This window comes from Calliopsis andreniformis, chromosome 5, assembly GCF_051401765.1.
Source record: "Calliopsis andreniformis isolate RMS-2024a chromosome 5, iyCalAndr_principal, whole genome shotgun sequence".
Taxonomy (NCBI): domain Eukaryota; kingdom Metazoa; phylum Arthropoda; class Insecta; order Hymenoptera; family Andrenidae; genus Calliopsis; species Calliopsis andreniformis.
Window position 1 is genome coordinate 3,228,483 of NC_135066.1, and position 15,556 is coordinate 3,244,038.

Below are 15,556 nucleotides of genomic sequence, written 5' to 3' on the forward strand. Positions count from 1 at the left end.
ACCCTCAACAGCCCCCAAAGTGATTCAGGCATCCACCAATTAATCGATAATCATCGATCCTCAATAAATCAGACTCTCCTCGCCGTCGCGGTAAAGTGGGCTCAGGGGTTAACCCAGTTAAGGATTTAGCCGAACACCCCGTGTTCGACTAATCGTTATCAGAAACTCCTTTATTCGTACCTTGAACACGTACGCGAAGGAGAGAAGCAGTTGTGGGATGAGCCAACGCACACACGCGCGCGCAGCGCTGGAGATCCCAGCTGATCGGGGTTCCCCGGTCGGCGGAGGGCGAGGATTGGCCAGGCGGCCGCGGGGGTGGAGGGATGGTCGAGGTCGCGCGCGTCTGCGCCGATTCGGTCGGTGGGTCGGTCGGTCGGTCGGTCGTCGGGTATTGATTTTCATAGGGTAGCTACACACGGCTCCTCCGCCACGTACACGCGTACACATGCAGCGACGACGAGCGAGCGGGAGGCAGCCTTTGCCAAATCTCTGCGTGAAATTTCGCAATCCTGGACTCCTTGAGCCTCTGCGTGCCACTGTCCCAGGGGACTCTCCCCTCTAACGATCGACGACTTCCTTCTCCGTGACTTCTGACGTTAGGCCAGGTCCAGGGTAGAAAGTACGTCCAGCCGCGAGCTGTAGCTCCTCGCGCCCCTTCGTCGCGAACCCACACCTGCTGGATATTGGACTTTCTCGGTCCAGCAGGCTCGCTACCTGGAGACCTAGATCGAACGAGGGAACAATTCTTATTTTGTTGAGTTCCCCTTGCTGTTGATTAACTCGATGGGTACATGGCTCCACCCTTCCAGCTCGTTTGCTTTTGATAGAGTAGATTTGACAGAGCATGGTCCCTCCAGGCAGACGACTGATCCCAGGTTCTATGTTTAATGTTGCAGAGCGATCGAGGTCCTGAGGGATAACGGAAGCTACGTTCCGGTAGAGAGCTAGAAGCAGGAGCGAAGAGTTCCAGGAGAAGAGTACCCAGACACCCGGCAAGATGCCTGCTCCAGCGCCAGCAGCGGGACCCACGGAGGGAGGACCGCCTCGCACCGAGTTGCAGGAATTACAGCTGAAGGCTGATCAAACTACAGATGAGGTACTTATACTTTTGGATAGTGACTTTGGGAAGTTGGTCCAGGTTTAATGAATCTGATGAGGGTTCGAGGAAGGTTGGAACTTTCCTAGGTGTTTCACAAGCACGAGTCTTTCATTTCAGTGTGTTCAGACTTGTGGTGATTTGTTATCTGAAATGTGTAGTCATTGTGAAACACAATAGTGTGTTCGAAATAATGTTCTTTCCATGGAGACTAAAGTGAATGTAAAGTGTACTAGTATTAGTACTCCTAGGGTTGCCTAGTTTTGGGTACATTTATTGTATAAGAAGTATCCATGAGAAGCTTTTCTTCCAGGATGAAAATGAAAATCAACAAGTTATTTATACTTGAATCGACCAGTTGAAGAGCAGTACAAACCCAAAATTAGCCTGTTTCAAATCATCTCAAAGCTATATCCGTACTCCAGTGCAGTAGTATAGTAGTAAATAAGCAGACTTAATCCACTCTGATTCAGATCTGTACCTCAGAACCAAGCTGTATTAAGTTCGCTTATTTATTGTACGACTTGATACCCTGTAGCTCTGGAGTCTAGACACATCTAAAATGCACAGAGCTACATTTTAGGGTGAAATATCCCAAAACATGGTTCCTGGACTTCGACTGTTCCTCAACTTACTGGTTCATATTGAGAGTCGAGAAGCATGTTTTATGCAACTATATCTGAAGTAAAATCGTTAGCTCTCTGAAGCCACTTTTAGCATTTCCACTAAATTTATTATGTTCACTTTGGTCCTCGTTTTCCTGCATCGCTTGACCCACCTGACTCGTTCTGTTTCAGTCCCTGGAGAGCACGAGGCGTATGCTGGCACTATGCGAAGAGGTGAGTTCGTCTCATCCCTACGAAAGATATTCTCTCTCTCTTCTATTTACGCATCTAACCTTCATCCTCGATCATCCTCGGTACTAATCCTCGATCCTCGTTACTATAGCGATATATTTCTAGCATATATATATCTCTATAATCCCGGAGCGATCCAGCTCCCCGAGACTCGTCTCGCATAGAGTAATTTAGGGAGATATATATTTAATCGTCGCTGGTGAATGCGTAGCGCGGCTGAGATCGCGGCAAGATGATGGGCGTTCATGGGTCTATCCTCGGTAATGTCGACGGTGTGTGCAAATTTCGGAGGATTCTGAGAGAAAAGATAACATAATCATAAGAATAATAACGAGAAAAAGTACAGATGGAAACGCGCTGGAGAGAGGTGGGCAAAATACTATTTCTACGCGGCACAATAAAAAAGAAAGTATATCAAAATAATAGGAAGAGAACGCCGTGGTGATCTTTCGTTCGAATCCCATCAAACGAACCCAAAAAAAAAGAGTAAAAAGGGGAAGAGCGTGATTTCGATGTATAAAAAGGCCACATTTCCACGCGGTGTCGAGAAATTCTTGAAATAGTATTTGTCCCAGCTCCGGCGCCGGAAGCATCCTTTTTCGTTCCTCTATGTGTGTATGTACATGCATCTCGAACGTGCACCGTTCAATACGGAAGTAAATAATGGCCATACCATATCCGGGATGTGTCGCGGCTCTTTTTAAATACGAGAACGAAGGAACGTTCTCTCCTTCTCCCCCTGTGAAGAGCAAACGGGGAGGGAAAAAAGCTATCGCCGCGGGTGACAGCCAATGATGTTTATTTATATCTCGTTTCCAATGGGATCCCCGCGAATCTGTAACCGGAAGAATTGTAAGACGACGCATCGACGCGGTCTGATCGACGGTAATCCGCGGGCACGAACGCGCGCGAGTCCTTTCGTTGCATCGGGATGCACCAAACGATCCATCGTCTCTAATAACTTATCGTTTTCTCTAGAAATTGAAGCACTCATAACAAATTTTACGATCTTTTTTAAGGACACGTTCTAGTGGACAGAAAAGAAATTGACAACTTAATGGAGCGTATGTTATAAAAGATGTAATATGCACTGCGATTCGCAAGAGACTCATCTCTGGACCGTGAATTAAAGTTTAAACTTGTTTGGACTTCGAAACTGAATGAATGGAAGTAAAATAGCAGTATATAAAAAATGTCAAAACCCTAAACTACTAAATATTATCTGTGAAATATTTGGTCTAGTTTAATTTCAACTTTAAGGTACAAGAACTAGAAGTTCTAGAGTGGTTTTGTAGTTTGCAACCCTTGTGTACTATGATGAATATTTTGTTAAGAAGAACAGATACCGATTGAACCAGAATGAAAGATGTTATAATATTTTTTTGCTCTTCTAGAAAAAGATAAAAATTGTCAAAGATCGTTTTTGTTATGACTTCTTCAACTGTCCAACGACGCTTGAATTTCGATCGAGTCGGTATCGCGCGCGTTCGTGCGCGTTCTTGCGTGTGTTCTATCTACATTCTTCAGCTCCGCATTCTTCTTCCCACATGCATAATTGTTCGTTGTCTGTGCTCGTATATATATCTATATATATCTTCGATATGTTCTATTCTCGATATGTGTGTGTGTACGTCTCTCTATAAGTGTGTATGCGGAACTTTCTTTTGATTGTGTACTCTGTTTCACTCTCTTTTCCTTCCTATTCTGGACCTGTTACTTAATTGTCGAAGGAGCGAGCGCAATCGACACCTGTAGCCCCGCCAACGCGGCCAAATTTATCTTCTCGTCCTTTTACTACACCTAAGGGTGAATCAGTCGCTGGCATTTACGAACAAAACCGTGTCTCTCAGAGACTGTGTCTGTGCTGCGTCCGCTTTGATACCGATGCAACGTTTACATAGAAGCTTTTCCAGCGTAGCGGACAATGAAAGAGATGCTTCGATCGGATAGGGTCACTGTTTCACCCTCTATGGTGAAGATCGAATATTGTGTGCAAGAATACAATGTGCAAAAGCAGGGTTTCTCAATATAAGGGTGATATCGCCCCTTAGGTGTCCTGACACCAAATTTTCAGGGTCATTTGAAAAAGGGAAGAGGGAGGCAAGAACAAAAATGAGATTAAAAAAAAGAAAAGGAGGATAGGTGGCTCTTCCAATATTCGAAATTTGGTAGAGTCAAAAAGTCAAAAAGTCAAAAAGTATTGAGAAACCCTGAGATAAACCATCGAAGGTTAAAAAGGACACGTTGCACGGGGTTAAAATGTCATTGCGTCGCTCCGTTCCAGTTTCTTTCGCTACTTATCTGTGGCTGCACTAACTAGCACGTATCGCATACATCTCGAGCACCGGAGGCGTCGACGACTATTTCTTTCAGTGTACGTACATACTTTAATCCATGGGATAAGCTGCGTTGACGATAAGTACAGTGGCGACGCGAGCCCCTGTCCATTTCGGTCAGTCGATCGTACTAAAGAGGAGACCGAAACGAACGAACCTGGATACTCGGGGACAATTGTCGCAAATTCATTGCAAAAAAAAACATAGAAAATCAAGGTCTTAATGCTACCAGTGGTGGAGGATATTTTTTTTTCAGCAACGGTGAACCCCACGCCCCCAACACAGGGTCTTTGGAAAGGACGCTACGGAAATGAGAGAACTCGCATTTTGACGCGATACGATTTCGATGGAAACAAGGAAGATCGATGCTCGCGGGGGTACCATTCACGATCACGGGGCGAATGGTGTGCTTCGACCTTTTCTGTTCGCCGCGTGGACATTTAACAGGGCTTTCTCTCGTCTCTGCTCTATCCCCCTCCCTCGTACCTTTTTCTTGCGTTCTGAATAATCGCCGATCTTCTTTACGCCTTTCGCTTACCATCGATCCACCCACGGACTTGAAGAAGATTGATTCCTTCGCGTTGGCGTGCAACCAACATATCGGAAGAATTTAACGATCCCCTCGTATGTACGTGCACCTCTTTCAGCTGCTTCCGCCTTCACCCTATCCCTTCTTCTTCTTCTTCCTCCGTGGAATTCTGCTCGTAAATTTTCGAGGATGTCGGTTCGACGATCGATACCCTGGCAGAAAAACTCGAGACTCTGGAGACGTCAGGGGCTAGAAAAACACACCTCTATTAGTCTATCAGAAAATCAAGAGAGCAAGAATTCTCAGAGTATACTTTCGCAATTTTTTCAAACTAGTAAATGAAATTCTGAGGATCGAGTTGAATCGGTGAGTTCAAGAACAATACAAGTCTAAAAACCCTGAATACTAAGATACTGAGATATTTGATGCCAAGAGTGTATTAAGTCCACTTGGTTTTTGTGTGACTTAATACACCTTGGCTTTTGGATCTAAATATGATCTAAAATATAATTATTTGACAATAGCTGCTCTTAGACTTGTCCTGTTCTTCAACTCCTCCGTGCAGTTTCAGAAATTTGGAAATAGAAATGTAAAACGATTTTCGAACCAAGACGACTCGTTTCAATGTCCCTAGCCCCGTTCCCCTAGTTTTCGAAGCGATGAGTATTAGAGGCTGTGCGAGACAGGTAAAGAACGCCGAACAGCAAGTGTCCACGAAAGAAAGATCGTTTCTCGATCGGGAGCGCGAATCGAAAAGGAAAGAAAGCAAAAGAGCTCGCGTACTCGGCATCGGTGGCCGCTGAACGTGTTCTGTCGCTGCTACCAGTGTATACACGTATATTTATATATTATTATCCGTGTTGCTGGCTGAGCCGGTGCATTCCTCGATATTGTCCGTGTTGCTGACTGTGTATGTACGTGTGCGGTGTGTGCCCACGTGCGTGTCCGCTTGCTTAACTCGAGAACGTACACTCCGCCTCGATCGCCTGCCTGCTCGCGACCTCCCCTGTCTGGGATCCTAAAATCTGGCTTTCAGTGGAATCAAACCTCAGATAGAGCCACAGCGTATTAATTCGCATAGAAAACAAGTGGACTTAATACACTTTGGCTCTGGGGTGCGAATATCGGTTTTCTCGATAAAGTAGAATAGCCAGCTTTTGGTCAGACCATGGAACACCTGGATCTCGAGGCTTTAAGTGCATTAAGTCACACGGAAAACCGGTGGATTTAATACGCTTTGACGTTGTGACCCAGATACCAATTTTCTCTACAACTAAGTAGAATAGCCAGTTTATGATCAGACTAGAAAAATAAATGAGCCCCTGAGCCAAAGTATATTAAATAACATAGGGAGATCAAGTGGAGTTACCTAATACACTTTGGCTCTGTGGACCAGATATCCATTTTCTTAAAAGTCAAGGAGAATAGCTTGCGTATGATCAGACCATCGGAATATCTGGACTCCAGAGGCAAAGTGTATTAAGTCACACAGAAAAAACAAGTGGATTTATTTAATACATTTTGGCTCAGTCACCAGAATATCCATTTTCTAGAAAACTAATTCTAAGTAGAATAGCCATGTTATGAACAGACCACGAGAATTGATCTGGGTCCAAAAGACAAAATGTACGAAGTCGCGCGTACAAAACAAGTGGACTTAATACACTGTAGTTCTCTGAATCTGATATCGATTTTCCAACGATCCAAAGTAGAATAGCCAGTTTTTGGTCAGACAGTGGAAGTTCGCCGCCTATTCGCCTCGCAGAGTTCACGAAGCGACGTTCACTTAACCCCCGCGATCGATCAATCTCGCGAGGCGCTAGTGACGTAAGAATCGACGGTATCGATGGCTAATTGATCGTCTGCTCCGTGAACTCCGCCGCTTGCTGCCTTGGCTGCCTGGCTGCCTGTGTGTGTTTGCCTGTCCTCCACCCGACACACTTTTCATTCACCATTCACCCCTCAGTTGCATCGTGCTGTCACTTTTCTGGCCTTCGGGATCATTACCGCGGTCTCTCCGTGCACAGAACATCCACTCTCACCACTCACAGAGACACAGCTCGCACGTGACGAAGAGGGGACTCGATATATCGCGAAGAGAGAGGAAGCTGGTCCATCGAGCCGCGCGATAAGGGTTCGAGAGCTGCGTTATCGCGCGCAGGGACGAGCTGCATCGCTCTTCACAGATTCACCGATGCATCGTGTCGCGTCTCTCATCCCCCTTTTTCTCTCCCTCTCCCCCCCCCCCACGGTTTTCGTTCCTTTCGGGATCGTTCTCGTTTTTCCCTGTCGCGTGCACGACGCTAAGAAAAAAAAAAAGGAACGATGCCTCTGAAAGAGTCGCGAGGGACGCTCGAACGAGCGCGGATATCCGACTCAGCTCTCGCCTTTTGATTTTCCGTTCACCTCCGAAACTTCATGCACATCTCTACGCGGATGAATGCGCACGCTTCTCTGTCTCTCGAACTGAACGAGGAAAGGGGCCGAGCGCTCGGCTCTTCTCGTTCTACAACGAATACTTCACTGGAGAAACTCGCCCCGTAATTAGCCCCGCGACGACTGCGTCTATGCAGGAGATAATGGTCACGAGTTTCAGAGGGCATTCGGGTAATTGGGTACAATTGCTTTTGTCTTTGAATTCAAATTTGCTCTTTTGACGCAGAGACGGCCGGAGCAGTTGAGATCAGGCCATTCAGTTTTTGCGGCCCTTTAATCATTTATCTTTGCAGTCCTGCTCTGTGGTTCTCGCTGTTTTAGATGGGGGTCTTGAATGAGGCTTGATAAGAAATATTTGTTGGAATTTCTCTTTCTTCAGTTTCGCTTCATTATAATTGATGAAATGAAAGTGGGTTATTAATGGTTATAGTGCTCTGTCGAAGAGGGGTGACCTGACACCTGTTGTCGATCACTCTCTATAAGAAATATAGATTTAGGCTTCCCTGTGGCCTCTCAAGTCTCACTATTCCTAGGGTTAATAAAAAACTACTCCATTTATCTCTAAATTCACGCCCCAGAAATATGCCCACAGCCAATCTACCAAAAATATCTTCTACCGAGACGTGATTCTACGCCAAAGATATTCTGTACTGTGTTAATTACTCACAGCTCCATGAATCTCGGCCGAAAATCGTGACCATTGCTATTGCCGCTCCCCGCAAGCAGAATCAACGTTCAATGGGTAATTCCCCGACAGTTTGCCGAGTCTTTTCAACGCGCCCCGTCCGCTGGCATAGAATAGCGTTCCTTTGGAAGCCCCAGCGACGGTGGCCATTGAATTCTCTCGGATCAGACTGTTCGTTTGCGCGGAACAAGAAGACGCGGGCGCAAAAGGGTCCCGTGGACGTCGAGCTGCTTGGCCGGGAGCGTGGCGTGGTCGAATCGCGAGGGAAGAAGATAAGTATCGTTTGTTGGCACTGTCACAGCCGTCGCCTTTCCTCCCGTCAGTTTACCCTAGGCGGAAAACGCTCGTCGCTCCTTTTCTTCGCTCTCTCATTCGGTCATTCGCCACCCCGCTCTTTCTATTCTAACTCTCTGTGTTTCTTTCTCTCTGTCTCTTCATGCTCTCGCCACCCAGTTCACTTCTGTGTGCGTGTGTTCTACTTTGCATTCATTTAGGCACCCTCGTCCCTGTTTGAGTCTCGAGATCTTCTTCTCGGGACAGAACTTCGAAGAAGTCGGGCGAACTTTTTGCAAAGGAAGCTCGCGACTCAAAACAGGGCGGGGATGTTTTATGTTTCGTTGTTTGTCTTGCGCATTACTCGAACTTACTCTACCTATCCACGAGACTGTGTATTTGTACCGTTTTCTGTGATACTGCGATACTTCCTTTACGTACACTCTATGATTGTGGAACTTCCTCCTCGTTCTTGGATATTCAGACTCTTCTAGACTTTCTCGAGTAGCACTCTCTCGATATCTCTCTACCTATTTCTCTGTTTCTTTCTCTGTTTTCTTTCTTTCACTCTTTCTACGTCTCGAGCTCTCTTCCCTCGAAGCCTCCTCTCTTCAGGTTCGCTCTTCGGGGACGAAGGGGAGCGGAGGCTGTCGAATGGCTGCGAAAGGGAGCTCGAGGTGGTCTCTCCTCCCAATAAATGAGAAAAGAAATGAGCGGTTTCAACTCGTCACGCGCCTAGCGAAACAGAACAACAACAATAACAACAAAGCAAATGAGTACAGACTGTAATAAAAAAAAAAAAATAAGTATTAAGTACAGAGAAACGGAAGTCTGTGCGAGCGTCCGCGCTTCTAAACGAAATCTCGAATTAGCCAGGAGGGAAGATCCGATAAATGAAAACAAAAAAGTAAATAAATGTAATAAAAGTAATAATATAAAACCTACAACAACGGCGACGACAGTCACAGAGCAACAGGAACAACAACAACTACAACTACAACAACAACAACAACATCGCCATGATCGATAACAACATCAAGAACCACAACAGCAACAACAAGCAACAAGCTTAATATCTAAAGATCGAGAAACAAAGTAATACTCATTCGAGAACGATCTACACGTGCGAGTATTTAATTAAAAACAAAAAAATAAAGTACGTCTCTGTCCGTCAATTCGTGAAAAACATTTCCGTTGCTCCACCTGTCTGCCCACCTGTCTCTGCCTCGTCACACAGACAGGCAAATATAAAATAAATAAGAAAAAAAAAAGTATAAAACAAAACGCGTGTGCGTGTATAGCAACATTTGCCTGCGTCGTGAACGCGTCGAAGGCTATAATCCGCAAGTAGCAAAAGAGCGTCTCGTCTAGAAACAAAAAACAGACAAAAACAACAAAAAAATATGCAACAATCGATCGAAAAGATCCTCACTTCTTTCTGCTGCATTATAGTCGCGCGTACAAGCCTCCCCGAGATATATCCGGTCACTAGATACTATAATACCTAACCCAAGCATCGTTTAGCGAAAGATCAGAGAAACGAGAAAAAAAAAAAAAGAAACTTATATCTTGCTTTTGCCCACTTCTTTCCACCGACTTCTCTCCGCACACCCTCCGTCTCTACCTAACCGTAATACTATATACTACTACTAATATACTACTAATATTACTATACTATATACTTACTACTAAAAAAACAACTCTCTAACACTGGTGGTGGTTGTCTGTGTTGTGCTGCCTCTGTCTGTCGTAGAGCAAGGAGGCTGGCATCCGTACTCTGGTCGCGCTCGATGACCAGGGAGGTGAGTGAATCGCTTTTTAGCCATATAAGTAAACAACAAGAAGAAGGAACCTCGCCTTTTCACACCCACACACACGTACCTCCAACACCTACACACCCACATGGACTACGTCGTGCCACACCCCTAGCACGAACCGACCAACCCCCTTCCCCCATCCTTTAGGACTGTTTGATCGTTCTCGCGCGGATCCACGGGCCGAGGGGGATCGTTTTCCTTCGTCGAGTCTCCCGAAATGACCACGATTCGCAAGCAAACGGCCCACCTTTCGATTTACTCTCTATTCGCCGCTTCGACTCGGAGGGAAATCGATAGACGCTTATCTCGAGAACCCTCGCGACCTCCTGACCTTCTTTCTCGAACCGTTTTACTCGACGGGGTCCTTCTTCTCTCGATCCTCGAAATCGAACGTCGCTCGTGACTTTCAATGAACAGGGAAGCTGTTCTCGCTGTGTCGCGCGAGGGAAGTCGCGGGTCGCCGATCGATGCGCCCGTTTCCTCCTCGGTTTTTTACCCCTTCCGTTTTCCAGCGCGTTTAACTCGTTACGGGTCGCAGGGAGCTTTTAATAGCGCGGAAGCGATGGGACGCGCCCCCTCGATCGACCCCGACCGATTCGAACTGTTTCGATCGGGATCCCTTACCTTTATACAGCCCTCGCGACAGCCTTGCGCAATCTGTTGGATTGTCGGTGTCTCGTTTGCATTTTCTTTCCCTGAAAAAATTGGTCGGCCACACCAACTGCCACGAAACTGGTACCAAACACACGCAACTCCCTGCTCGATGAACGTTTGCCACCGAGAACGTAGCGGTAGACTGCCTTAGAGTACGGGTTAGAATTTGGATATTAGCGGAATTGTCTGAGACGGCGCGAGCCCGCGGTTGAACGAAGAAAAGCGACAGCCAACTACCACTGTATAGTTCTGCTATACAAATACTAACGATACTATACTAATACCCGTTACCACAGCTGGTCGTTAACCACTAACAAATACTGATAATCGTCGGAGTTCTGCGAGCAGGTGCGAAAATAGTCGAAAAAGGAATCGTAGATATTTTTTTAGTTCTTTTTTTTGTGTGAGATAAATGTCTCAGTACTTGGACGCCTTAAATGTTAAGTGTCCCAGTAAGTGGAGTCTTTTTAGGTATGTTTATAGATATCCTGATAATTGAATTGCACCGCAGTAGCTGAATACACTATTTTCAGGGGTTGATTAAGATTCAGGCTTAAAATGAAATAAAATTAGTGTTCAGGTTCAGGTACTGAGACATTTATCTTACCTAGAAGGAGTTTGTTTTATGTTCCCTTGATTTTCGCCCTGTTCGTGGGACCCGTCTCGAACATAACTACTTGCTAACACGACAAAGACATACCTCGACTACTTACAAAAAACAGCCAACTACCCTCGCTGGTGCTGCTATAGCTGCTGCTGCTGCCAGTACACGAATACGAGAGTAACCGAATTGATCGTTGTTTATAAATCGGGGATATCGAACTGACTGGTTCAACTGGCCTGTTTTGTTTCTTCGTGCGTTTGTGCCCCCCCACCAACACACTCTGAGCCCCGCGCCCTTCTTCAGCCTTTCTTCTAACAGTCCATCTTCTTCGCGCTTGTTTTTCTCATCTTTCTTTTCCTCTATCACTTTCTGTCTATCTGTCTCTCTGTCTATAGTCTCTTTTTTCTCTTTCTGTCTCTCGTTACTCTGTTTTCTCTCTGTGTTACCACACGGCAATGTAACGAGTACTCGCCCGATACGTAGAAGCGTTACCTCGTGCGTATTTCTATGTATGCATCTCGATTAGGACGCATACGTGATTGTATCTTGTCAGTCACGCTCTCTTTCTATTTTTATTCCTCCCCCTGTACCTCAATTCTACCTCGCTAACACGACACGTTATCTTCCTTGGATTGTGTAACAAAGTCTCTCTGTTCCTTTTTTCTCTCTCCTCCCTTAAGTCTCGTAGTCGAACACCGACGCTTCGTAGCTGTGTCGCTTTCAGTCAACGTGTAATACGTACATATCTATTATATCTATCCGTATACGAGTATACGTATAATATAGATGCTGGTTACATAAATATATGTGTATATATATATACATAATACACAATATCCCTTTAGTGTAAAAGTCTATAGTATAAGTACCTGTGTGTACCGTAAATGTCTTAGCGGTAGATTGTCTCCCTTGTCATCGTTTTCCATTTATATACAGGGTGTTCCACTTGAATTTGTAAATTCAGTCTTTGAAGACGTTGGATAGAAAGTGCTTTGAATTAAATGAGGAAAAGAATAATGAAGATACGAGTTTCAAGGGATTCCAGGGAAAGAGGACAATTCCAGAGAAGATTAAGTATTGTTGGGAGGTCAAAAGATGTCAGTGGGATAACACAGAGGCAAGAGGGTTGCACTACTGTAAGTGTAACCAAATTGGACAGTAAAGGAAATACACGCGTGCTTCCTTATGTGTTTTCCTATGAAGCCAATCGTGTGATTGACACTGTCATCTTCTGAGTTTCCGACAGTACAGTGAGCAACGCAGTCCGAAGATGGAGGAAGTAGAGTGGTGGAGGAAAAAGCTCTAGATAACCTAGAGCACTCAACTCCTTTTGCCTTTACTATAGCTGTCACGAACAGATTTCTATCTTCTCTCGATTCAACGCACTTTTCCATAAAGAGACACCCTGTACCATACTGTATAATATATATACATATATATATTTACGTCCCATTTTTTTTCACTTTAATTTAATCCCCTTCTGCATCCAACGTACTCTTAGTCGACCGTCGTCTTACCAAGTAGGCATTTGATTATCGCTCTTCGCTTGTCTATCTGCGAGTTAACTGGTACAACCCGTCGCGTATGTTTGCGATAGCGACCAGATTCGATTGAAGAGTCGATCCTGATCTTGGTCGATCAGCGATAAAGCGGTGGGGCTCGAAAATGAAAAGAGCCCAACCGCTCGTACCCGTTCGATGACCATTTTTCTACGCCTCCCCATCGATAGATCCACGAGGACTCACCATTTAGATCCTTGACTACTCGATTCGATACGTAGAGAGCTGTTGGTTCCCGTTTGATGCTGCAGAATCGTATTTATTATATTTATTATATTATATAGACATTGTATATATTATATCGGTATCGTGTTGCGAGTTTTATCTTAGCAGTGCGATGCGCATGGTGCAAGCAGACGTTCACGTCAGTGTCGCCGTGTGTGGAAAGTTGAACGTGTTGAACCTAGCTACCATAGTTAGCCACGACTCGCTCCAATTCTTTTCGCTCTAGCTACCTACGATCTCTCATCGTCGTCTCTCGTCTCATCTCGGTCTTTTACGCGCCATTCTATCCTTTATCTTTTCACCGTTCGATTCTTCTATGTTTCGTTCTGATTTCATCATCACGGGGGGTTCGAGGCGTTTGTCCATGGGGCTGTCTTAAGAAGATCGAGAAGCCTAAACCTTTCGAGTCTGTCTATTGGAACATATATGTATCACTTGTGAATATGTCTCAATTTGGCAATTTCTACGTTCACTACTGCTTCTAAAAATATCTGATTCGAAAGGGTTAAAAGATACTTTATTTTTTTGAAGTGATGTGGACACACGCCTTGAACCTTGATTATTTTCTTTCGTAGATGGATATGGAGATTTTTATTTGATTAGAACCCGGCACGTTTTGTCACACGACTCGGATCTCCACTTTTTGCGACATTTTTTGCAAGAGCCCCCCTAGGAGAGGGGGGTCCGTGTTTTCATGTAGATTTTGGCTTCGTATCGATACATAAATTGAATTGGTGAAGTGAAGAACAATGCAGGCCTAATAACCACATTTTGAGACATTTCATCTGAATGTGTAGTTCTGTGAATTTTAAGCATCTGGACTCCAGAGTCAAAGTACATGTATTGAGTTCACTTTTCTCCTGTGTGGCTTATAAGATAAATGTCTCAGTACTTGAACAACTGAGAAATGAATATCCCGATACTTGAATTGAATCCTAGTAACTGAGTATACCATTTTATATCTTTTGTTTCTTTTATTAGTAGCTTTCTTTCTTTTTTACTTTGGCTCCTCTCTTTTTGCACTTTGGCTCCTGAGTCCAGATACAAGAAGTTTCAAAATTATCTGAAAATAGCTAATTTTAGACTTGTACTGTTCTCCAACTCACCGACTCAATTTAAACTCGAATTATTATTCGCGTCTATATTTATGTATCGCCACGAAGATCGCCTTTTCAACCCTCTCCAACCCTCATCTCGACCCACGATCATCCCTCTTGTGGCAAGGCGTGCACGCGGTTCTGCTTGTTTGTCTCTCTGACTTAATTTCGCAGTTGTTCACGCGCATCACTGAACGATCTTTCATTTCCGTTAACGTGTGGGCCCTTCGACCCTGTCGTAGAGCGAGGAGGTCGCAGCGAACACTCTGACGATGTTAGACCATCAAGGCGGTAAGCAGTTCCCTCAGCAATAAACAAAAAAAAAAAAAAAAAAAAAAAACAACAAATCAGTCGAACGAAATGAAAGGTTCTTTTCTCGAAGAACGAGTCGGAAATACAGAATACGATAATAGCCATTTAAGAAACTAATACCTAGCAAATTGTATCTAATATTGGCGAGGGCGAAGTGACGAGAAACGAAAAGGAAACGGGACACGTGAGAAACAATGAAAATTAACAGAGTATGGATATCTGTTTTTTTTCTTCTTTTTTTTTAAATTTTGATTAATCGATTAGGGGTAGCCGAGGGCTCTCTATTCTCGCTTGCTTTCGCAGCCCTCGGTGACAGACGATTTCTTTCCCAAAGAATAAACGAGAAAAATATCTGATCTTATTTTGTATCTACACTTTTTCGACGTGACTGGCTCGCTAAACAAGACACACTTCGACACGACGCGCGATCGGATCTCTAAGTAGACTCAACTGTTCCCGACCAGACCGTTTCTTCTCGCGCGAATTCGCTCCGTTTCGCTTCTATCGACAGCCGGACGTTGACGACGACAATCGCGGGCAGCGAACACAATACGGCATCTCGGCGTTTATCTCTGGTTCTGATCTCTGTTTTTCTGTCCTATAGCTAAATACAACCTTCTAATTCTGTATCTTACAGCGCCCACGGTACTCTGAGTGCCTACACTGGAAACGAAGCGTGTCTTTTCTTCCCTTTAATCTGCTTCTGCCTTTTGTCTGCTCCTATTCAACATGTTAATCAGACTTCTCGCATCATCGCCACCGCGCCAAACTTTCGCCCCTAACTTCGATACTCTCGGCTCATCCGATTAATAACCATCGACTCTGCCCACCCTCATCCCCCGTTCATCCTCCCTCCCTCCATCATCATCGATCTTAAGACTCGATTAACAACCTCTCGACGAGAAATGTATAAGTAACAGAGCGTTTAACTGCGTTCCTCGACCGTCTAGCGTACTGATACTATTTACTAACTGACCTTATTTAACCTGTTTTTGATCTTGAAAATTTCACAGATCGACCTGCTTATCGATTCAACCCCCCTCACCCTCAACCTCTTAAAGTTCTTCTTTCCTCGT

The 15,556-nt window shown here is 44.8% G+C and overlaps 1 protein-coding gene across 9 annotated transcripts in view; it reads left to right on the top strand.

Moving 5' to 3' along the window:
• Positions 1-15,556, top strand: part of Snap25 (Synaptosomal-associated protein 25kDa) — a 31,614-nt gene that overhangs the window by 8,018 nt on the left and 8,040 nt on the right. For 3 of the 9 annotated variants that reach the window (XM_076379447.1, XM_076379446.1, XM_076379453.1), the window contains exons 2-4: positions 897-1,096; positions 1,894-1,935; positions 14,411-14,459. In XM_076379447.1, coding sequence (XP_076235562.1) covers positions 998-1,096; positions 1,894-1,935; positions 14,411-14,459 — 190 coding nt within the window. In that variant the 5' untranslated portion in view covers positions 897-997. Of the gene's footprint in view, positions 1-433; positions 620-685; positions 788-896; positions 1,097-1,893; positions 1,936-9,965; positions 10,015-14,410; positions 14,460-15,556 lie in introns of those variants that run through there. The other 6 variants (XM_076379448.1, XM_076379454.1, XM_076379452.1 and 3 more) reach the window with 4 other exon arrangements.